Source organism: Chrysemys picta, chromosome 3 (genome assembly GCF_011386835.1).
Source record: "Chrysemys picta bellii isolate R12L10 chromosome 3, ASM1138683v2, whole genome shotgun sequence".
NCBI lineage: Eukaryota > Metazoa > Chordata > Testudines > Emydidae > Chrysemys > Chrysemys picta.
The window spans coordinates 81,543,787-81,568,456 of record NC_088793.1 but is presented as its reverse complement, the minus strand read 5'-3'; the positions used below and the strand labels follow the sequence as shown (position 1 = coordinate 81,568,456).

The 24,670-nt window shown below is 40.9% G+C and overlaps 1 protein-coding gene and 1 long non-coding RNA gene across 7 annotated transcripts in view; one reads left to right on the top strand and one right to left on the bottom strand.

The window, feature by feature from the left end:
• BVES (blood vessel epicardial substance) overlaps positions 1-10,447 on the top strand; it is a 71,112-nt gene extending 60,665 nt beyond the window's left edge. For 3 of the 5 annotated variants that reach the window (XM_065588271.1, XM_005287704.5, XM_065588272.1), the window contains 2 exons: positions 1,532-1,673; positions 8,990-10,447. In XM_065588271.1, the coding sequence (XP_065444343.1) occupies positions 1,532-1,673; positions 8,990-9,099 (252 nt within the window). In that variant the 3' untranslated portion in view covers positions 9,100-10,447. Of the gene's footprint in view, positions 1-1,531; positions 1,674-5,273; positions 5,376-8,989 lie in introns of all 5 variants that reach the window. The other 2 variants (XM_008164898.4, XM_065588273.1) reach the window with 1 other exon arrangement.
• Positions 9,291-17,496, bottom strand: LOC135982292 (uncharacterized). Of its 2 annotated transcripts, XR_010599566.1 has the most exons (3): positions 17,112-17,496; positions 11,823-12,317; positions 9,291-11,536 (listed from the first exon to the last, which is right to left on the bottom strand). It is a non-coding gene; the product is annotated as an uncharacterized LOC135982292 (long non-coding RNA). The 2 variants fall into 2 exon arrangements; XR_010599565.1 differs by lacking the exon at positions 11,823-12,317.
• Between the last annotated feature and the right edge of the window lie 7,174 nt (positions 17,497-24,670).

Below are 24,670 nucleotides of genomic sequence, written 5' to 3'. Positions count from 1 at the left end.
GCAAAAAATTAAAGTCAAATGTATGGTTTGGGGGATTTTAAAAAAATCTTTTTATTCTTCAAAGTTGGACCCCTTGACGGCAAACCATTCTGAGGGCTGTAAAACAAAATGATTAGTCAAGTAGTTTGTCTTCATTTCCATATAACACAGCCACACGTATGTGTGTCAACCTGGATGGGATTCACTGCCAAATGCACATTTATAAATTCCTATTCTCTCTCAAAGGTGCCTTTGTTATTTATGCAGAAAATGGTGATTCATTATCCTTTTTATGAGAAAGTTACTAAATCATAAATATTAAAGTACAATAGAACAGAGTGCCATCCCATTACATCTTTGTCACTAATTACCACCTCTCATATGCACTTGACATATCATTGTGACATACAGTAGTATTTAAAAGAGGATAGAGCGCGATTATTTCATATAAACTTTATAGTCCAAAGCCTTCTCAAGAAGAGTACTCAAAGCAAGTGAAGGTCCTGGGATCGTACACTTCATCTGTATTCAATAAACCCCAAAGCTAGATTGTAACACCTGGCGAATATATTCCCAGGCGCAGCAGTTCATTAGCCTGGAGTTAAGGTTGAATGAATATATCATTTATATCTGCCAAAAGGTGGTGGGATGGGGGAGGAGTGGGAAGACTTCAGTAGCCTCAAATGCAAATGTCAGCCAGGAAATTCCAACTAACAGTACTGCTTTACAGAAAACCCTCAGAATATTTGAAAGTGTTCAAATGCACATCTAGGGTCATGGTTGTTTACATAATAATTCTGCCCTGTAGTGCCATCCTGATAATAATGAGAAACCCAGAGACTACTTTAGCCTTCCTTCACACAGGTTCATGTCACTAGTCACCACAAACAACATGAATACATATTAAGACTGAAAATGCAGTATGATTGCTGGATAAGGTAATAGATAAAGTTTGTCTCTCTTGACTTTCTCGTGGTTCTCATAGTGGCACTGTGGGGCAGAATGGATTCTCTTTCCAAATATTTGCAGCATGTGACAGTCCAATGTGCTTATCTAGCCACGAGAGTGTATGAAGTGGCTGTTAAGGTTTGGTGTTGGAGTACAAGTTGGATAAAGTTGGGGTATTGGCTGCTTTTTTGTTATCTGCTGGAGATGGAACTGAAAACTTAATGGAGTGTTAGAGTGTGTTATTCACAGTGGTGTGGGCAATATGAATTAATGCAGCATACTTTTCTCTTTAACGTCGTATTTCCATGGTTTTTAAAAGTATAATAAGTGTCTCTTCCAAGCTCACTCCCCATTTTGCCTCTGGAGCAATGAATCAAGCTCACTCATTGGAGAATTGTTATGCTTTCCTCAGTCTCACTTGCATGGACTGCCCACAGCCACTAACGTATAGGGCATAGGAACTGCTCCTCTGAAACCCATTGCCCCAGCTCACCTCTGACTTTAATAGCCGTACTTTAGCCCAAAGAGTCTACGATGGAGGAAGATTTGCTTTTGTTTCTTACTTTAAAATGTAGCTGTAATATATTAAAACCTTTTATTTCAGACTTCCAAAAAAATGGAGCAGCAGCCGAGCCTTTGTTCACAGCTCTCTGTGATGCAGATGAGAAACAGCATGGCTAGTTCCAGTGACAGTGAAGATGGCTTGCAGCAGTTTCTTCGTGGGTCTTCCACCGCTTCCTCTCTTCGTGAGTCCTTAAAAAAAGTGAAGCAAATCTTGGGCCCAGCCTTGTGGTCCATTAAGGACAATTGCAGAGCTTCTATGGACTTCAATGGGAGCAAGATTTGGGCCATTTGTGTGTTGCTGTAAATAAAAGGAGCTTTTGTACTAAGCTGTAGAGAAGTTGAGACATGTATAGTGGCTTTGGATGGCAGCCAAATCTACTTCATTTAAAAATTAGGGAGTGTTACTAATACTAGAAATAATGACCTATATTATAATGTCTGAGATCTAGAATATCAAACAGATAGAATATTTGAGACCGGGAGGCACATCACATGTGTAAATAACACTGAAAGTTTTAGTAATTATATTCAGTATGAATACATGAATCGTGTACAGAGGGGCTGCTGCATCTAAGCTGCACTGGACAGAGCTTGGTGCAGGGTGGGCAATGCTGGTTTTATGTTACCTTTACAAGCTCTTTGATGCTGGGGCTGGTTTGGCTCATAGTACAATTTAGAGCAGCCTCAGGGCTGTCCTACATTGTGCTGGCTGTTAATGCCTCTGAAGAGTCATTGTCAGGGACTATCTTTTTGTTCTCTGTTTGTCCAGTGCTTAACATAAAGGGGCCCTGGTCCATGACTAGGTCTCCTAGGGTTCGTCTACACAGAAAAAAAAAAAAAAAAAAAAAAAAAAAGAGACCCAAGGCAGTGAGCCTCAGAACCCAGGTCTACTGACTTGGGCTCGTGCTGTGGGGTGAAAAATAGCAATGTAGACATTCAGGCTAAGGCTGGAGCCAGGGTTCTGAAGCCCAGCAGGAAGGGAGGGTCTTGAAGCCCAGGCTCCAGCTTGAGCATTAACATTTACACTGCTTCACAGCGCGAGCCTGAGTCAGTTGACCCAGGGTCTGAGTCTCGCTGCCGATGGGTTTTGGTTTTTTTTGTAGCGTAGACATATCCTAAGGCACTTAAATACTACTGATAATTCTGCTCTCTAGGAATTGCCAGAGCACAGCAGCACTCTGGTCATGCTCTTTCCTCCCGCCATACCCTTTACTGCCGATAGAGGGGGCTGTGACACAGAGCTAACAATGCCTGCATTGTGCCACATGGGAAACCGTCTTTCCAGCTGCTCCGAACCCCTAGAGCAGCACAAAGTAGGTGGAATGGGGAAAGCCAGGATCAGGCTCTGTGTTTTTGCATCAGGATCTTATACCTTATAGAAATCTTTTAAATAACTCAATTTAGTTTGGCTTTTTTCTCTCTGTGTTACATGTAGAACTATAGGAAGTTTATTGGAGCTGTTTTAAAGACACAAAGTCTTACACAAATCAGGGATTTCTTTGCTTTTTTCCAAATACACATTTTAGATCCAGATTTTTTTAATTAAAATACAATTTCTTATCCTCATCAGCTTCCATGATCATACTATATTACTTGTTTTCAACATATAGAATCTAACAAATTTTGCTTCGTAAAATAGGCTCCTCTCATACGGCAAAATTTACATTCACCCAAAATAGTTTATCAAGTGTACTTGGGTTATGGGTGTTCATTTCAATACTTTCCTTTTGTCTCCCACTTAATTTAAATAAACTTCAGTAATAATTTTAACCTGAAATCAGATTTTGAAAAAAAAAAAAAAAAGTACATGTGCCTAACCCAGCTGGCACAGGCTCTTAGTTTAACGGGGTCATACAGAATTAACTATTGTGGCTCATGATCTCACTGTTTATCTGTTAGGATCTTAATATATATAAGAACTTGTCAGTGGTCCACCAATACTAAATGTATCTCTTTCTAATATGTAAAAAAAACCAACAGATGACTTAATTTTTATTTAACTCCAAGGCACCACCTTAATTATCCATTCTCCACTGTCCACTTACAATTCTTATTCAAGCCTCCAGATTTGGAGAGTCCTTTTCTTTCTAATTTTTGGCAATGATTTATATCTATATTCAAGTATCAGAGGGGTAACCGTGTTTGCTGCTTTTACAGATCCAGACTAAGAGTCCTGTGGCACCTTATAGACTAACAGACGTATTGGAGCATGAGCTTTCGTGGATGAATACCCACTTCTTCAGATGCATCCGACGAAGTGGGTATTCACCCACGAAAACTCATGCTCCAGTACGTCTGTTAGTCTATAAGGTGCCACAGGACTCTTTGCTGCTTTTATATCTATATTGTCATCACCGTTATAGGAGCACAAGCCCTAGGAGTGTTTCACCCTGATGGTTAGAGGGTGACTGACAGGATGTCATTTTGGGGGGTTAGCGGCAGGTCAGGTTTGATTTTCTTAATTTTCCTATGATATTTTTTCCAGAAAGTCCTGGTTTTGGGGGACATTAATGTCTGAGCTCTCCCGCATACAACTTCCCCTCTTTCCTATGTAGGAAACTGCTTGATTATATTTGTGCAATTGGGAGACAGTCATGGGCAGTTTGGAAGAGAGCCTCACTTCCAGCTAACCGCTTCAGAGTGTTTACTCCAGTATTTCAACATTGGGAGAAACTAATCTAAAGGCTTGCAATTTTCAGAAATAATATTAATCCCCATTTATGATAAACCTGAGCTTAATAATACTTGGTAAAGTCCTCTTCTCTATTGTATTCCTGCTATTCCATCTCTTTGTTTCTCTCAACAAGATTTCTTTGTGTTAGTTAACAAAGTGTCTGAGCTTCCAAAACTGATAGAAGGGGATTAGCTGTCTCATTGATATGCAGTGCTTCCATGGAATTAAATTCTTTGCCTAGACAGCTGTGCAGCCTGTTACCCCTATATAACACTGTCTATATGACAGTTCCACTGTCACAAGTTAGCATTGCCTGAATGTAGGTATTGAGATAGAAGATTTAGCAATGGCTCTCTTTCCCTCAGGTCCCCAAAGCAATCTGAACAAAAAGGTGGACATTTAGCTTTCCACATCTATGTTTCAGATAGCCCTGTCGCACCAGTAGGTGCAGCATATTCAATAATTGCTTTTCAGACTAGTCCAATGATGTATGCCAGTATGCCTCCAATTGTGGCATAAATGTACCAATATTGAGTTCTCCTTCCAGCTGCAGCTTAGAGCATAAACCAATGTACATTTTTTTTTTTAGTAAAAACAAACAGCAGCAGCAAAACCCCCAACAGATTATTTAGAGAAGGGCAACAAGTGAAAAGCAAGTGTCTTCTGCCACAGGAGAAAATAATAAAAGGGCGCTTATCTGGATAAGGCTCTGCATAAATTATAATCTCTTATGTGACCAGTTCTTGTGTAGACAAAAGCTTCCCAGTACAAAGATCTCATTATTTTTGGCTACTACAATGTAGAAAAATCCTACTCTCCAAAGTTTCATGTACTTACTGGAATACACTTGTAAAAACTAGAACTTCATCTTTTGAATGCGTTGAAGAAATCTTTTTTGTAAGTTATGACTTTGCTGCTGTGCTCCAAAAATATAAATTCTCTAATACATTTCTAAAAAGAAATCCACATAAAGACTTTAGCAAAATTGTATAACAGGAAGAGGGAAAACGTTCTTGCTAATAGAACCAATCTACTCATGTACTAATAAACTGTGATTTAAGTTTAAATAACTAAAAACAAAAAACTAACTGTCTGCTTTTATATTAAGGAAATAACCAACAAGAGTTCTATAATACTTATGGAGTGGGTCGTTTGCAGCATGATGTTTTCTGTTGATAACATCACATATTAACCCAACATCCTCAAAAAGGTATTAAAATGAAGTTTGCTTATGCCAGGTTGGTACTTATATTTGAAATACACAGTGCATCTGGGCACAAGTTATTAGTAAATGAAACTGTGAAGTAACATTTTTAAAAACATAAGTAAGTCGCAAAAAATGAGTTGGAGCAGACAAATAATTTCAGCTAATTTTGATGGTGTTTCAGTATTATTGCTATAAAATAAGCCTAATGGTTAACAGTAATTAATATGCAGGGTGACGGAGTCTCTTTAAAAAAAAAAAAAAAAAAGTATCTGGTTTAGCTTATTCAGGAGTGTTGCTGGTCTCTACAAATTCTGTATTTGCAACCCTCTAATGTCTCTAAGGTCTAAGCTAAGGAGGAAGGTAGTATGAGGATTTATTTTCAGTAATGCTTTCATTGGTATTACTCAGTATGTTCAATGTTATACCCAGCTTGTGGTTAATAGCAGGATTGGGTTTCACAGGAAATACCGTTTTTATAAGCATTTGAACTTAGGAACTGGAGACAGTGCAATAGACTACTGTATTGGAGGCTCGGGTTTGAGGCTCATTCAGGCTTTTGTATGTCCTCCTAACAAAGGATAGAGGCATGCCTAGATGACTCTTCAGCATTTGGAGGAAACAAGGGCATGACAGTGGTGCAGAACATAGGCGCCAACTCCCTGGGTGCTTCGGGGCTGGAGCACCCATGGGGGAAAAATGGTGGGTGCTTAGCACTCACTGGCAGCCCCCCTATCAGTTCCTCCCCCTGCCCCCAGTGCCTCCTGCCCACAGGCAGGCCCTGCCAATCAGCACCTCCTCCTCTCTCTCTGCACCTCCCGCCCACCACAATCAGCTGTTTTGCGGCATGCAGGAGGCTGAGGGGGAGTGGGAGTAGGAGCAGGAGCGAGGATGTGGTGCACTCGGGGGAGGGGGCAGACCTAGGTGGGAAGAGGCAGGGTGAAAAGAGGCGGGGAGGGGTCTTGGGGGAAGGGTGGGCTGGGGGCGGGGCCTGGGACAGAGCCGGGGGGGGTGTCAAGCACCCCCTGGCACTTTCGAAAGTCATCTTCTGTGGTGCAGAAGAAATTTACAGTATGAGACCAGACTACCAACTCTATTCAGCAGGCTTGTGCCACCGTGCTTCTGGGCTGGTCCACACTAACCCCCCACTTCGAACTAAGATACGCAACTTCAGCTACGTGAATAACGTAGCTGAAATATCTTAGTTCGAACTTACCGCGGGTCCACATGCGGCAGGCAGGCTCCCCCATCGACTCCGCGTACTCCTCTCGCGGAACAGGAGTACCGGCGTCGACGGCGAGCACTTCCGGGATCGATCCCAGAAGATCGATTGCTTACCGCCGGACCCGGAGGTAAGTATAGACGTACCCTCTGACTACTATGGAGAGACATGGGCTCTTCTGAACAAAGGCTAATCATCTTTGCTCATATCACCCTCAAAATTATTAACAACTACTAGTGACATCTAAAAATGAAATTGAAACTTTAGGCCTAAAGTTTCAGGCCTCCGTTTTTATGGGTGTAATTTGTGCCTGCTATGTAGGTCACTCAGATATCTAAATCCATAACTTCACCCACAAATCTCAGATTTAAACATCTCAGAGTATGTCTACACTGCAAAAAAACAAAAAACAAAACCCACCACCACCCACGGCAGTGAGTCTCAGAGCCCAGGTCAACTGATCAGGGTCAGGCTACAGGGCTCAGCATAGCAGTGTAGATGTTCCCACTTGGGCTGGAGCCCGGGCTCTGAAGCCCAGTAAGGGTCTCAAAGCCTGCGCTGCAGCCTGAGCAGTACTCTCTATACTGCTGTTTTTATCCCCATCGTGCAAGTCCGTGTCAGTGGACCTGGGCTCGAAGACTCACGGCTGTGGAGTTTTCATTGCAGTATAGATGTATCCTACGTGGCCTAACCTGCACTTGCAATTTTTACTCCGAAAAATAAGTATCTGAAAACAAGGCCTTTGTAGTCCCTGTATTTAATAATATACAGACTAATCTCTGTATAAAGCCAGCTGAGTAAGTAGTTTGTAAATACTGGGGGAGGGGCGGGGGAAATAAAGTACTGCATAAGACATTTACTACCTGTGGTGTTCTAAAAGCATTAATTAATACCCTCCAGTGTTTGCATGAGTGTAATTTTTAAATCTGAACACAGTAATGCAAAGCATATACTTGAATTGTAAGCTCCTCGGGACAGAGACCATCTTTCTCTTCTGTCTTTGTACAGCACAAAGCACCATGGGGTCCTGGTCCATGACTAGGGCTCCTAGGTGCCATGGTAATAAAAATAAAACATTAATTATTGCATAGATGATGGATTGAAGTTTAAGTAGTTTGTGTAATAAGAATGTCAGTTTACTAACCATATGTTATAACTGCAAAGATTCTTGAAGGGAAATGTTTTTCTTATCTGCATATATAGAGATAGCATCTGGCTGGCATGACTGTTTGTCTTTTACTGTTTTTCTTCTAGGATAATATTTTAACATTTGAAAGATTTTCATACTGTTTTCAGTCATCATATGCAGGCTGTTTATAAACTCTGCCAGTCCAAAGCCTGCACCAATTATGAATGCAGGACTGCTGAACTTTAGGGAATTGAGAGAAGACAGGGAGTTAAATACAATTTTCAGATTGGAGGACAGAGATTTACCTGTCAAACACGGTTGGGTGACCAGACAGCAAGTATGAAAAATTGGGACAGGGGGTGGGGTGGGGGGGGGGGGGAAAGGAGCCTATACAAGGAAAAGACCCAAAAATCAAGACTGTCCCTATAAAATCAGGACATCTGGTCACCCTACATGCATGTTAAGGAGAGTTATGAAACTAAATCCCCTCCATAATATGTACTCATATAGACTCAAATCTTGAAGTCCATTCTCAGGCAAAATAACCATTAACTTCCAACTGAGTGTGTGCTTCTGTGTGCTCTGCTTTAGAGGGTTTTATTCATTGCTGCTTTGGCTGAAGGCTGCCACCTACTGCTAGAGCAGTGAACCAATTTCAGTCATTGGCTACATGGTGCATATTATTTAGCCCTACATTTGTTAATAACATAACATAGGTGTTTTGCATTAGTTGTTTATGCAGTGGGAGTTACATCTCACCCCTCAGTAGGTTTTATCCCATGTTGTTGCTTATGAGGCACTGGAGCTACGATCTGGCTGAGATCTGCCCGAGTAAACTTAAGAATTTTGTCGTGACTTTGTGTCCTGAGGCGAGTACTCAAAGATACCTTCTGTGCTTAAGTCATCCTTCGATTTCTTCGGGCCAATTCTTGGATGAATACTGCAATAAGAAAAATACCTATCGGGAACACAATTCCCCGAGTAAGACGTGCAGAAAACTCCCATTGACACAAAAGGAGTTTTTCTTGAGTATGGACAGTAGCATTTGACCCTAAAATATTATAATGATTCATATCCCCTTTACCTGGCATCCACAATTTTCTGATGCTATAGTACAGATGTCAGATTAATTGACTTTAACCGGGAAAATATAAATTCTTCACAGTTAGGAGAATCATCAGATTTGCTGCATCTTTATCACAAATGAGTCTGTATGACGGGGGTGCATTCTTCAGTTTAACTTTTTTCTTCTCTTTGAAATTGTGGCAGGCCGCACATCTCCCTATATGAGAACTTCGGCAAAAATGAAACCAATAGAAGAAAGTGGTGAAGATGATGTCTTTGAACTACCCTCTGTTGTTAAGCCTGAAGTTCAGTGACTGCCTTGAGTCTCGAACATCCAGGGACGCTGTTGACATGGCAAAAGCAAGAAGCTTATTTTGAAGCGATTCTGAAAACTATCAGCACCCTTTACTTTCAGAGAATTATACCACAATATACCTGTGTTAGTGGCTTCTAGATAAAGATGCCAAGTTTTATTTATTCTCCTTAAAAATTTTTAAAAAGGCAGGATTTTTGAATGGGTGTATTTTTACTTTGGCTCTCTGCTGAGTTAAATTCAGTTTTAAGCAACAGACTAGTCTGAAATTTTATTTGCTTATTGAGTACCATTTGCAAAATCAGCCAAGTCCCATTTTTCTAAGCCACTTAGGAGCCTAAGTCCCAGTGAAAGTGAATGGGAATGTTTGAAAATTTGACCCAGTATCATTTGTACCTAACACCATAGTTATTAATATTGCAAATTCAAAATGAAGTTAATACACAGTTTTTGTGTGTGCATGAATGTATGTGTTTCTATTTTACACAGAGAAAACAATCTTAAAAGAACATTAAAGTTTCAAAGTCAAGCACTCCAAAGTTAAGAAAGGCCAGAATTAAGTTTCCTGTGCAACCTATATTTGGCCCCCTTATGTGTATGCATTATAATGTAATTAAAAATTGCATGATCACATACTGTTTTCCACAAGAATTTGGCAAAATGTGTAGATTTGACACACAGGCCATCCTTCTGCCAAATTTCAAGTCTCTGCTCTAATGCATGGGGGTTCTAAACCATCTTAAAAAAAAAGTCACTAGAATTTTTAAACATGGCCAAAATTATGTATTTTTCCCTAGTTTTGTTCTTCGAAATAGCTGCACCATTTTGGCTAAAGTTTTCCAAAGTAGTTCTCCTGAGAGAGACACCTATTATGGGAAATTTCAGCCCAAAGAGTTATAATTTTGCCAAACTATAAGTAGCTGAAAAAAGGATCTCATAATGGGAAGTGTTGGGCAGCCTTAATAATAGGTGGCACTACCAGCTCCACCTATAATGTGAGTACATGAATAAATAAAATCAACGTATTTGTCACACAATAATAAATTGTATTCATTGTCAAAGAGCATAATGGCAGATACAACAGTCTATGTAACAATTTAAGATGACAGAATGTGGCAACTAGAATATGACAAATAATGAGATTGTGGATAACAGTCGGAGTCGGGCTTTTTTACTGATTTTTTACTGTGACCATCGTCCTAGTATTGGCAGTGAAGTTAAGCCTAAGAGTGTCCTTGAATCAGCCTGTGCCTATGGTATAAAAATCTGTTTTTACACTGTTCTGAAGCTCTTGCAATGCCAAAGCACAACTCTTGTTTTTGTGGTTTTAAATTCAATTTTTAATGTTACTTCAGTGTGTCTTGTGGTTTTTGTTTCTTGCGTATTAAAAATTCTCATTGAGGTGAGCCATAGTTACCAGTTTATGTAAATATATGTTAAATACATCTCACATCATGTATGCAGTAGAGCACACTGGCCCCTTTTGGAGCGGAGGTAATTTATCATATAACTTCACTGTTTGAGTTTTGTAAAAACCTTTATTTACTTTGTAGACAATAAGCGTTCCTTTTGGAGCCATTGCCATCTCTTATATAAGTACTTAAACCAGTTATAAAGATACAGATCTGATCAAATCTACCGTTGCTAGGTACAAGATCAATGAGTGTTGTGTGGTACTAGCATTATCAGCATTTAAGACAAACTTAAAGACATGAAAAAGGTTATGCCACATTTATGGTGGCTGATTTTCAAACGTCAATAACTGGACAGCATTACCTTTTTAAAAGAAAATACTGTAGCTAGCCAGAGGACTTGATATATGTTAGGGACAAGTCTGCAACATTTATTTTCTAAACAATAAAAGTGTGTGAGTTAAATGAGCATTTGAAATTTGTAACTCCTACCTTTTTGCACCAATACTAACTGGGGAGAATTGGGTGGGGGATTGGGTTATTTTGGTGTGTAGGATTTACTAAGAAAAAAGTTTGTCTAGCATGAACTTTTATAGGAAGTTTTCAGAGAAGAGTTTGAATGGAAATGCTGCTAGAGACTCTGATTACAGCAGGGATGGTGCACTGAAAATGAATATGGATGATCCCAGGAATATGACGGGATCCAGAACTTCGAAGTTCTTAGCTTAAAATACAGCCAGTCTCAATAAACACAAATATTTCATCCACTCTTTTTTAATCTTTGTTTTTGAGATTTCTTTCGGTCGGTTTGGTTGTCAAGCAGCCATGCAGCCAACTGAGGAGGGAGTTCGGGATTGGGGTTCAGATGCTTCTTGTGGGCTGGGAACATTTGCCAGCAGCAGGCTCAGCCTACTCAGTGGGAAGTCGTGTCTTTCACGTTTAAGAGACTCCTCTGGATAAAAATGCCTCCAGCTCCCCTCGGCCAGAGGAAGACTCCCCAGGCCACATGAGCTTTGAGGGGCAGGGCTAAAAGGGAAGAGCAAAATGAATGTAGTTCAGAGAAGGCTATTTTTATTAAAATTGGTATTCATATAAACAGATCCATTGTATTTAAATATTAAAAACGAAGTAAGATCATGGTGAAATATAGTGTGAAAACTGTAGTCTGTTTTTCCATAACACATGATTATCATAAGCTACACAGTGGCCTGGTCTACACTAGAGGGGGGAATTGATCTAAGACACGCAACTTCAGCTACGAGAATAGCGTAGCTGAAGTCGACGTATCTTAGATCGACTTAGAATCACTTACTTCGCGTCCTTGCGACACGGGATTGATGGCCGCCGCTCCCCTGTCGACTCTGCTTCCGCCTCTCGCTGTGCTGGAATTCTGGAGTTGACGGCAGAGTGATCGGGGATCGATTTATCCACGTCTACACTAGACGCGATAAATTGATCCCCGATAGATCGATCACCCAGTCTGGCGAGTAGTGTAGATGTACCCAGTGTGAAGGAACGATAACAAAATGCTAATGTCTCCAGAGAAAAGTCAGTACTCTGCTTAAAGGGACTATGACACTGGCAGCTTAGCAGTTACCAAATTAAAGAGGAAATTCAGTAGTAAAATCCTGATATAGTAAAAAATGGATCCTTCAATAAGTACTTTGCAGGCACATCCTTGCTTCCGCAGCGAGCCTGTTGTAGAACTGAGGCCTCAGGAAGTCTCTCTCTCCAGGCATGAGAGATGGCAATTTCACAAGCAATGTTCTGGAGAGATCTTCACACTACACATTCATAAATCATTTTCCTGGAATCTCAGAGAATGAAATTTTGGTGACATGCTTTTATGTTATTACTAGAAAGAACAGTAACAGTTATTCCAATTATTGGTAGTCATAGGAAATGTTGGTTAGACTTAGTAAAATGTCTTTCCTCACTCGTGCAAAGCTAGTCACAGCTGTTTCTGATTAGAAAGGAATGAGTTCTTAGTACTTAGGGGATGAATAAGGGAAGACAAACTGTCTTCATTAATTAGTCCTGACATTTAAACTTCCTGAAAGCATGATAACATGAGAGTCATTAGAGATTTCAGAGAAGCAATGCTAAAACAAAAAGTTATCTGAGTATTCAGCATTAACGAGGTAAAGTCTACATACTTCTCACCACCAACAAAAGTATACAATTATACAATGGTTTGGAAAAAATGGCACAATTCTATTGGCTCCTAGCTGATTTGTCATTACTTTAAATCAATGGCTTTTCAATTGGTATGATTATAATCACTATAGGCTTAGTAACACAATTCTAAAACTTATATAAGGGAAATTGGGGGTCTTCACAGTAACCATATTTTAAAGCACAAGATTTTATCTTTGATCACAGATACAAAACCTTTTGGAAAATCGAAGTAAATTATGTTCCTTTAATATAAGGGCGTGAATGCACACACACCGATTGGCTAAAGAACTCTAAGAGCTAGATCCGCAGAAGGAGCGTAGATGTTAGGTGTTGCAATGCGTGCGTCTAGGTCCACACCTGTGAGTTAGGCACCCAGGTTCCCTAGACAATGCCTGGACGGCGTTTGGCACCTAAGAACGGGATCCCCAAAAGTGAGCAGGGAGCTACCTAAGGTAGCCATTAGGAAATGCTAAGGACGGACTTAGGTACCTATGTCTGGGCTGGAGGGAGGCACCTCCCTCTGCTTGGGATTCACAGCCACAAGCCCTTTCCTGGAGTTAGGTGTTCAAAATCTCTAAAAAAAAAAAAATTAAAAAAAAATTGGGGTGGTGCCACTGCATGCCACTCACCCCTTTCCCCAGATAACTGTTAGTCCAGGGGTGAGAGCATTTACCCAGGATAGGGGATATCGGAGTTGAATGCCCTAACCCCTGTGCTATGGGGTGGGTCTCTTACTCTCTCCTGTTAAGCTGTTCCACTGTGTATAACTAATTAAATATTCATTGGGCCACAGAGAGAGAGAGGGGGCAAGCACGAGCGCATGTGACTCTATAGCCCAGTGTTGATCGCACTGCTGGGTGAGGTGGGAGACTCATCTTCAGATCTCTTCCCCACATAAAGCAGAGGGGGAAGATTGCAACCCAGGTCTGCCTGGGTGAATGCGCTAACCGCTGGGTTAGTAGGGAGGTAACAGCAGTTGTGTTCTGTACTAAGCCTGACCTGGAGCATGCTTACTGGGTCAGGTCTTGCAGGTGAAACACCCAGGGCCTGATCCTATGTTGAGGGTTGAGCTGGGCTTAGGCATGAGCTATGCACCTGGGAGCCAGGACTGAGACTGCTGTGTACATGCCCAGCAGCAGCAATGTAGGTGCCTGGGAGATTTACCAGTGGAAACTTGGGCACTAGGGAATGTAGGTGGCTGCAGGGCTAGCCAGCAGCTGAATGGGGGTATAGAAGACCTAAATTTTGGACTTAAACACTGACATCTCATTGTGGATTTAGCTCTAAGAGCTTATACTGTGGTCACTTTCTTTTACAGAAAGCCCATGGGAAGATTTGATGAGCACACACTGACTATTCTATCCTGAGACATTCAGTCAGTTTGCCTAGAATTGAGATGAAGCTTGCCTGTCTGCAAATCTCAAGATTGTCCTGGGCTCTTTTTTGAAGCCAAATAACAGTAGCAACTTCTCGATATTCAGGACAGCTGATCTTAAGACTTAAGCTTGAAATTCATCCCAGTACAGGCCAGAACAAGACCCTTCCCACATCTTAAGCCCCATATTAAAGGCTTAAGTCATAAGTAGGACCTTAAGTGGTCCCTCTGCACTTGGGCAAATTTTACCTGTATTGCATATCCCCAGATAGCTTTGCTATCAGATCTCTCAGAATAATACCATCCGGTTACTGTAATTTACAGCACTTGAGTTTCTCAGGCTGCTCCTTAACTTCCTCCTTAGAGATTAATATCTATTAAGGCCACATCCTGATTTCCTGTGCAAAGTGCTTTTGGGAGAAGAATTCCCCATCATCCTTTATAGTAAAAGGAGTGATGAAGTGAAGCCTCTTGAAATGTGTCCACTTACAAACTATTGTGTCACCTTCCTTCATTCCCTCATACTTTGTGCTGTGTTTTATTTCAGAAAACTAAGGAATCTCATAATGCAATAGTAAATTGTCTGCCACAGGTAGTATGACAGGATAAATAAATCTTCAAGGCTAATTGAATTTTAAAGTATTTCCCCCCCCCCTTTATTTTTTAAAACAGGCCTCCCTCTCCTGCAGTTTTGCAATACACTTTTCTTGTTTTGTTTTTTAATTCCTTCTTCCTAGTTGTTGTGTAAAACACTTATATAAACACTAGGGGAAATGATTTATTACACAAGGAAACAAACAGAATTGACTATAGACAATCTGCTTGCAAAGACAAAGTGAACAAGTTAAAAAAAAATTCTAGAACTTGTCAGAATGGTAGGTAAAACACTTTCAATCAGAAGAATTTTTAAGATGAGGATGTCAGCTACAGAGGGAACAAAACCTGGACAGTTCTCCAGGTTTCTCACTTCCCCAAACATGGGGCTCAGATAAAATGGGACTGGTGTCAGAATCAATACTGCTTTTGGTTTTGCTAAATTGAAACAATCGCCACATTTTTTGACCAGATCTGGTATTAACTGGACCCTGATTGTCCAAAGTCAGGTACTGATTACCCACTGAAGCCTTGAACCTTCTTAGTGTCAGTTATCCACCAACTGCAGCAGTGCAGGGCTGGGACCTCATCATCGCACAGAGGAAAATCTCTCACTCTGTTAATTATGTTAACAAGATTTTACTCTTGGGTATTTTTTAAAACAAGTGAGAAGGGAAGGGCATGGGCAGGCAGACCTTGTCCCCCCAGAATACAGCTGCCAAATTCTATGTCAGTTTTCAGGTAACAACTTTCACAAATGACAGAACTTTCTCCAGTTCAGCCTGCCTCCCCGTTTAATAATAAATAATAATAAAATATTATAATAATGTCTATGTACTAACTGAGTCAGGAATCGAGGTCTGAGGTGACATCCTGACACTGCTCGAGTCACTGGGAGCTTGTCCATTGGCTTCAAGGGGGGATTCGGGATTTCACCCAGGTTTCTTTATGCTCAGCCCAGTGTATTATCTGCATGACTACCCTAGCCCTATTTTTACCTTCACTGTTTCTCTTCTCCCAAGACCCCCATCTCCCTTGGTCCCAGTTTCTTTCATATCTCCTTTCCCCGTGACCATCATGTCTCACTCTTTGCCCTCATTAGGTCAGCCAGTCTGCACAACAGCATTACCCTTTCCTACACCTGTTTGTGTTCCTCTCCCCAGTTTATCAAACCCAGACCCCTTCTTTCCTCCAATCAGACTCTGCCTCTCCCAGGTGCACACGATCCCCTGCATTAGGATGGGCTCCTATGCAGAGCTAGGAGGAGAGTGAATGAGCACAAGTCAATGATTCTGGGCATGTCCTCCCAATTTTAGCCCCAGTGTAGTGAGTGAACCAGTAGCTGGGCAGTGAGAATGAAAACAGGGATCCTTATTAACCTGCTCAGCACATTTGATGATACAAGCTACTTGCAATCCCCACTTCAGAGCCCTGGTAGCTGGCTGGAGCATGCCCCAAAGCAGGTTAGCCCACCAGTAGGTAGGACCAGGAGATGTACTGACTCAGTTCCTTTCTCAGGCTGCCTCCTCCAGCTACGGAACCTCCCCTGGTGGGGCTGGTCAAAGTGTTTTAATCAAAACTACTATTTTTTGTGACAAAAATTGGCTTTTTGACCAAAATTAAAAATGTTATGAAAAACTTTAACTAAGATCAATTTTCTGGGGGCATGGAGGGAGAGAGGATTCCAATGGCAAAACCAGAACACTTTTTTTTCCTGTAAATATTCTAATATTTTGGTTTAAAAATTAAAAAAAACTTCAGGTTTGGAGTATGGTTTTTGGGGGAGTGGGACATGTTCAGTTTTTGGGGAAAAAAACATTTTTACCAACCCCACCAAAATGTTCCCCAAAAGCGCTGTTTGAAAACAAAATGTTCCCCAAAAGTGCTGTTTGTTATTGTTTTCTATCCAACATGTTGTGGGGGATGAGACTGACGGGTCCCCCCAGGGTGCCACCTGGAACTGGATTACAGCTGAGTCCTCTCTTACCAATCTGGGTTCCCTCTCGCACTGTGACTTTCTGCAAAGCCCTCCAAGTTTGCACATCCACAGGTGGGGCCACTCCCAGCTGTATTCATGAATGCTCTGCTAGCCACTGCATGAACCAACAATAGAGAGGCTTCAGCCAAAATACCCCCAGTTCCTCAGCCTTGCCTTACTGGAGTATTAACCCAGAATTATACTGGACAGGGATCTGTATGGTGCAAGCTCATTAATTAGCCCACTTCCCCCTTGATGTGGGGAAGATATACACCGGCCTTTGTTAACAGAGCTAAGATTCCCTAACACTTCATTCAAAAACACATTGGTTAAGAGAAAACCAGAAACTACAGAAAGATAGATTTTAAGTAATTATAAGGGATAACAAACAAATCAAAGTAGATTACCTAACAAATAAACAAAAACATACTTAAGCATAATATACTAGATAGGATTTGAATCAAATGGTGTCTTACCATGTTAGCTAGTACAAGCAATTTGTAGATGTTCTATACACAGGCAGGAATTCTCTCTTCCTGCCTGCGACCAGCACTTCCCCCAAGTCACTCTTTGTTCCTAAGGTGTTGAGCTGTAGAGGGAGTGAGGCCCCTTGGTGATGTCACTTCCCCCTTTTATAGTTTCTTCCATATGGCAGGAACCTCTTTGTTCCAAGCCAAGTTGATACACGTCCCAAAATGGAGTGCAGTATCATGTGGTCCGGTCAGATGTCCTTGTATGCCTTGCTGAGTCATAGCAGCCATTATCCAGAGGCTGTCTGAAGTGTCCTCAGGTGAGGACAAGGCTTTTCCATGGGCCTTTGTTTCCGCTGATGGGTCATTAGCACTGTCTGGCTTCTTCTTTGTTGTACCTGAAAGGCTAGTTGTGAGTGTTACCCAGTGTAAGCACATTTGAAATACAGATACATAGTCAATATTCATAACTTTAGATACAAAAATGATACATGCCTATAAATAGGATAATCATATTAAGCAAATCATAACTTTTCCATTGACACCTTACATAACACATTTTATACAAGATGCATCATAATTATGTCATAATCATATCATAATCATGCTTTTATGATGAATATGGGGAAGACTGTCACAGAGACTATGGGAGGAAAAGACATTGTCCCCAAATTACCCACAAAACCACATTAGCATTTTTCAATCAGCACAATCAAGTGGATATTAAAGCTACCTTCTCATGCAGAAATCTTTGGGAAAGTTGGTGAATCCCCCTTCCAGCATGGGGGCAGCATGGTACTTATTTTTCCTCGACTCATTTTACTGACTGTAAGTACCCTACAAGCTTTAGGATGTCACAGGAGTCTAAAGCATGTTGTAACTTCTAGGAGATAAGGTGCTTCAATCTGAGTGTATTGACTGAGGTGGTGTAACCATTGTATGTTGCACAGGCAGGGAGAGAAAAAAGGTCTTTTTATAATAAGATGATTAACTTTAAACTTTTTTTCATCATTTAAAATTAAATCACAATATTTGTAAAGCTATTTAAAAACCAAACCCAATACAAATGCCCACCCCCTAGCTTTTCTGAAACTCTTTGCCTCTCTAAACTCAGGTACTTCCCTTAAAATACATTTCACATGGGGTGCACAGTTTGGTGGAGAGAGGGTTAAAACTGTATCTTTCAGCAGGAGAGTAAAAACACCTGTTTTCACTTACTGCAGAGATCACATTAGAAACCAGTCATGGTGGGGGAGGGAAGGATTGGGCTGAGCTCACACGAGAGTGATTGTTCCATGAAGGGGACAGGTACAGGAAGGGTTTCTTGGAGTTAAAATTGTCTTACCTTCCAAGGACTCTGTGTCCCTGTGAAAACACATTGAAGGGGTGAATTTATAGTATGCTTAAAATGCCATGGCTGTGGGGACCATGTGTTGACACCTCTCCCATGTGGCAGTAGCATGAAGAGGTAGGTGGCACTGATTTGTTAGTCTAATGATCTGTGTGAGAGCCTGAGAAAGCTCCTCCCCGCATCTCATGATTTTCCATCTAGCTCTCTTCAGACATACTGCAAGGACTGCAGACGTGTGTGTGGTGGGGGAAGACTAAAAGGGTGGGGAGGGGGTGAAGGAACCAAATTTGAGTGGCATTCTGCAAGGTCACAACACCATGCACTCAGATTTGGCCCGGCCACCCTCCTCCTTCATGACTAAGTGCTATCTGGGCCAAATCTGAGTGAGTGAATGAGTCATCTGGTGCATATGGTCACAATGCCAACCAAATCTGGCCTGGCCACCCCTCTGTCTTGCCAACAGGGAAGGGGTTCTGCCCTTCCACCACCCAGCTCCAGTCAGGGACCAAGTGTGTGTGGGGGCTTGGTTGATTTTTCCCTCCCCCATTACACTCCCTGCCAGGGGCAGGCTCTCAAAAATGGAGGGCAAGTCCCCTGTTTAGGGGGCCATGCCCTTTGCCTTCTCCCATCTCCACACCTGTGGCTTTCTCCAACCCATGATCATCTCCCCTACAAACCAGGGCTAGCTCTGAAGCTGTTCAGTTGGTTCCCCATTCTATCAGACCCGCTTATTTAATTTGGAAGAGAAAAAAGCCTTGACACACATTTTTCCTATAGATGGCAAGCCTGACTGCTTTGTGTCTCTGCATCGTTGCTAACTGGATATTTAGTTTGTTTAACTCTGAGATGTGCTTATTATATACATTTGGTTGTGGAATTTAATATATTTGCCTCCAGATTATATAAGGACCTGCTCCAAACCTTTTTGAAATCAAGGGAAAGAGTCCCGTTGACACCAATGAGCATTGAGTGAGTTATGTTGTTTAAAATGTGTTTAGCTGAAAGACCTCTTACAATAAACGGTGCAACAAACAGTGGTGAACTTGACCTCTAGAGGATTTCTGTACATATCTCATTGGATCCTGGGGAAATATAGAATCAAAGGGTAGAGCTGATTAAAAAACACGGAATTTTTTCATGTTTTTTATTTTTTCAAGAAAGCTTGTCCCCTTTGGGGGGAGAGGTGTCAAATTTTTGATCATATTTTGTCAAAATATCAAAATTTGGAATGTTTTAATGAGTCAATGAGGGTATTTCATAGGTTGGTGGCAGATATGGCTGGAGATAGTGCACTTTCCTCATGTTCAAAGAGATGACAATGGATATGGAATTAGGGAGAATCTAGTTGCAGGTTCAGGCTCCAGTCTTGCAACTGGCTGAGAGGTCTCTACACAGACCCACTTGCCCAGTCAGGACCTCTGCTTGCCTCACTTTTATATTTATATGATAGTTAAGAAACTCTCTCTTCATTCGATCAGATGTAGCAGTCAAATGCTCTGAACTGATCTTGAAAAGTTGGATTTTCAGAGTTGCAAACTTGCATGATACCCCCCCAAAATTACTTGGTATTTTTCTTAAAGCCCCAGCTCGTGGAGTCCTGTGTTTCAACTTCCATCTAAAAAGACAAGGCACTTGTAATCTTCATGTTTGCACAGAACAGCAGGACTATGTGAAGCCCAGAAGCTCAAAATAAAGCAGGCAAATAAAAAGACCCCAAAGTTAATCTTTTAAAATCTCATGATTTTTAAGCCAACCTCCTGATTTTGGGGGCTTGACTCAGGATTTCATGCTTGGGGTTGTCAGTCCTAGATTTGATGCCTATAGTGGCTTAAAGGGGAGGGTTAGTAAACTAGTTAAATTTATATGACAGAAAATGTGTAGACCTCAGTGATTTTATTAAATATGTTAATTTCTGTTTGTTTTAAATGGATTGGTGGCTCCATGATTTTCTTTGGTACACATCTATTGCACATACGTGGAGCTACTTATAATTTGCCTATAAACTGCTTACATTATGTACAATGCAAAGGTGATATGTTTTTACATTTTATTTTGGCTTTTAGTCTTAATGGGTCGGGAGGACGGTGCTAGATTTTAAACTTTGTCAGCTCATCACACTGATCTCGGAAGAATGATTACTTTGTAGATTAGTTGGTGTTAGTTGTGTGCACTCTCCAAATAACAAGATCACTGGACAGCTAATTCTTCAGTTGCTGCAAGCATACACTGCATGTGCATCGTGTCTGACATGAGGAAGATGGAATTACTCTAGGTCTGATGTAGCTTACCAACTCAATGAATGAGGTAAGCTAGAATGTAAATCCTGAAGAGCATCACTTTGAAATCTATGCCTAAATGTTTGTAGAATGAGCAGTAGGTTGCATCAGTGCTGTTTGGCTGTCAGATGGGGATGTCAGAAGCTGGTTAAGTTGACATGGTTATAGCTACAGAGTAGATGAGCCTGTGTGTATGTTAGTTTTAGTAGTATAACTGCATAAATACTAAGAATTGTCTATAGTTAGAAGGCAGCAGTAAGACAAGTAAACAGCAACCTCTACTGGGGATAAAATCCACATACATACAGCCTCTTCTGAAAATATTAAGACTACAATGCCATTAATATTTCTTGGACTATATAAAAATTAAATTGTTAAATAAGACCTTGATTCTACAAAGATTTATGCATGTGTAAATCTTTGCAGCATCGGGCCCTAAAAAGGCAGTTCTCACATAATCAACTTAAAGCATTGTGACACACATTGAGTAAAGCTAGAAAATGTTTAGATCAAGAAGGGAAGAGGGGAATTGCCCCTCTATGCATATTTGTACAATGCTAAAAAATTGACTATGGGTAGGAGGTGCTCTATGTACCCCAACATAACTGAAAAATACATAAAAACTAACACCCTAAAAGATCACCAGTACAGTTTAATATAGTGCACCTCTAGCAAGTCAAGCAACTTAAAAGCTCTAGTGCTCCACAACCGTTCCTCTCCTTTACAGTTCCTGACCCCACTTTTCAGATGCCAGCCTATAGCCTTCACTAACTAGGCACAATAGGACACATTGAGACTATCCAGCAGTAGATATCACAGAGCATGAAACACAGCAAGTTTATTACTATGAGATATCACGGTGAGAACTCTTAACAGCCCTATTAAGCTATTCCTGCCCTGCAGCAATCTGTTTGAGGAGGTTCTATTCCTATCCAACACCACATTTACCCTAGTATCTAATGTATTTATAGAAGCACAGAAGTGCCATTGAAAGCAGTGTTCATCCCTAAAGCAGAATCTTGTTTGCAAGTGGGACAACATGCAAACAAATAGCAACTGTAAACTCTCATTTGTAACAGTGGAAATTGTTTTGTCAGACAATTTTTTTAGTGAAAATTTCTATTTCTTTTGAAACTTTCCAGCTTTTTGACCAAAAAAATCCCAATTTTCAAAAATACTTTAAAAAAAAAAAAGGAAAGAAAGAAAAACAAAATAAAAACAAAACCCAAACTTGCAGAAAATATTTCCTATTTTCCTCCTGACTCTAATGGTTTGCTCTCATTACTATCTTAACCAACTAATGGCCAAATCTTGCTCTGGTTGGTGCGGTGAACTGGAGCAGAGATGCTGTCTGGTGTTTCCACTCCTACAGAAATCCTATAGTCATGGGAGAGCTCTTTCAGAGTGGGCTGCAGGTTCACACTCTGGAGGGATGCTGCCAGTGTAGCTGAATAAGCTGGGTATTCCCCTCTAAACCATACCTCCTTAGGGGTACAGTGTGTGACCGAGTGTGTTAGCTGCCCTTTTCCTCAGCTCTCCTTTGAGCCCCAAACAGATCCTGTCCTGCTGGTTGTGAATTGAGAAGAGGCTCCCCAGACTCCTCTCTCTCTCTCGGACACTACTATAGCTATGGACAGGACCCGAAAAAAAAGCTGAAACATTGACTTATTTTGTCTTATGCATTTTAAAATGATCAGAGTAAACTAAAGATTGAGTAACGTGAACTTGTTTGCTACTTGACAAGGAGTCCACCACCACCACTCTTTGAAGATTTGATAGATATGCTTGAGTTGCTGAAGCAGGACAGCACAATCAATAATATTGAAAAACTGCCCGGTAAGCTAGCAGTATCAGAAGAGCGAACGAGCTTTGGGACTAGAGGCAAGATGTAGGGAATTAACCACCCTGAGAAAAGCAGATTCTGCACATGAGGCTCAGAAAACGACACTGAAAGCAAAGCAGGCAGTGGTGTAGGTGGAGGTATGTCGGCCATTTTCTTCAAAGCCTTGCTGAAGGAACAGGCTAGTGATGTAGTAAGCAAGGATGAAAAATAAATCCAGCCTTCTTTGGAGGGACAGCACAAGGTATCTGCATCACTAAACACCCACCAAAGCCCTATTTTGAATTTCACTGGAAGGGAATCCCCACAGAGGGAATGTTTAATGTCGGTAGTAAATAAGTAGCAGGAGTAGAGAGGTGGGAAGCTAGCCATGAAGTTGGGAAGGGGGCCAGATAGAAGCTACTTATTTTCAGCAGAGATGAGGTGGATGATGGGCTAGTGGCTTTGATGGAAGAGAGAAAGGAGGGAAGAAAAATGTGGTAGCAGTATTAGGTTGCAGCGGGAAATCAAGGGAGGAAGAGGCACCTGAACTTCTTTTGTTTTAATCTTCAAGAAGAGGAGCATGGAGGGGGATGCAATAGGGAGTCAATATGTAGCAGGATTGCCAGTATTGAGCATTCAAAAATCAGGCCCCAAGAAATCACAAATTCAAAATAATAAATGTGGGTTCTTGTTTTGATATAAATCTGACACCTTTTTAGCTCGAACTAAAAAAATAAAGAAAACACAAGAGGTGTAGATGGGAAATTGTGAGAAGTCAACAAGTATTTAATGTTGTTTTTTTTTAGGTACAACTTCAGGTCTAAGTCATGGAGATAAACCAGCTATATGAATATGTATTGGGCAGCAAATAAGGCCCATGAAAATGACACACACAATCAGTCAGTGCTAAAATTCCTTTTGCCTTGACCACATAAATTATGCAGGCAATTTCTTATTTGCATGGCATTCCTTATAAACTTTGAAGCAAGCATCTTGGGATTGGGCACTAAATAGTTTCTAAGTGGACCCAAAATAAACACTGACTAGTGTAAAATCTTGAATGAAAAATATATATATTCATGGAGTTAACTAATGCACCAGATTGCTGAACTCTCCTTTCACCTCTCTACTGTATGAGCTTAAATCGTAAGTGAAAATAATACCTGCAAAGTTGATTGACCTAATTTTAGGACTACCAGCTGTTCCAGTTCGAGCAAGTGTGAGCATCACGCCATTCTTTTGCTCTGCCACTCTGATCTTTTCTCATGAAAAGACAGGATGTTAAAACACCCAAGTATCTCCAAGCACTTCAGACCACAGAATTCTTGTATATTTCAAAACTATGCTGCTCATATGTGAACTGATGAACTGCCCATTCAAGTCATTGGAAGTCTTCCTTTTCACTTGAGTGGGATTTAGATCAATCTGAAGAAGAGGGCAGACAAGGGACAGTGCTTGTAATTCTAAACCTGGCTCACCACATTTATTGTCAGATCACCCAGTGTGATTTCTGTCAGCACTTTCTTTTTGGGGACGTGTTATTTTTCAAGAACAAGACACTTCACTCTTTTTCTTTTTCTTTTTTAATATATATATATATATATATATATATATATATTGGTAGGTTAAATTATAGACCCATCAATTTTGACTGTATCCCTTTAACCTTCTCCGCTCTTAGACATTTGTCTACATCACAAAGCTGTACAATACCAATCATGCTGACACCAGTGCTTAGGAGAGGCACGCATGAATAGCAAAGCTGGCTTCAGCTGGCACTGTGAACACTCAGTACCTTTGAAAAGTAGGCCCTGTATTTCCACAGAGGAAGCAGGAGAATGTGAAACCTGCACCTTAAGGGGAACAAAAATACTGAGGAAGGTGTATGCACTTCATGCACTTGTGACATGAAGTGCTCTGCTGGGAGATTCTAATGGACAGCTGTCATTGTGTGTCTGAATCAACGTACTTAATGTTGGCAGAAGACGAGCCAGCGTATTGTGCCCAGATAGGATGATGAAACTAAAATCTGTACAGGAAAAACTGCTTGTGCTGAGGAGATGGTGAGATATTGCAATACTGATGCTACTTTTCAAAGGCCTAAGTGTGTGAATGG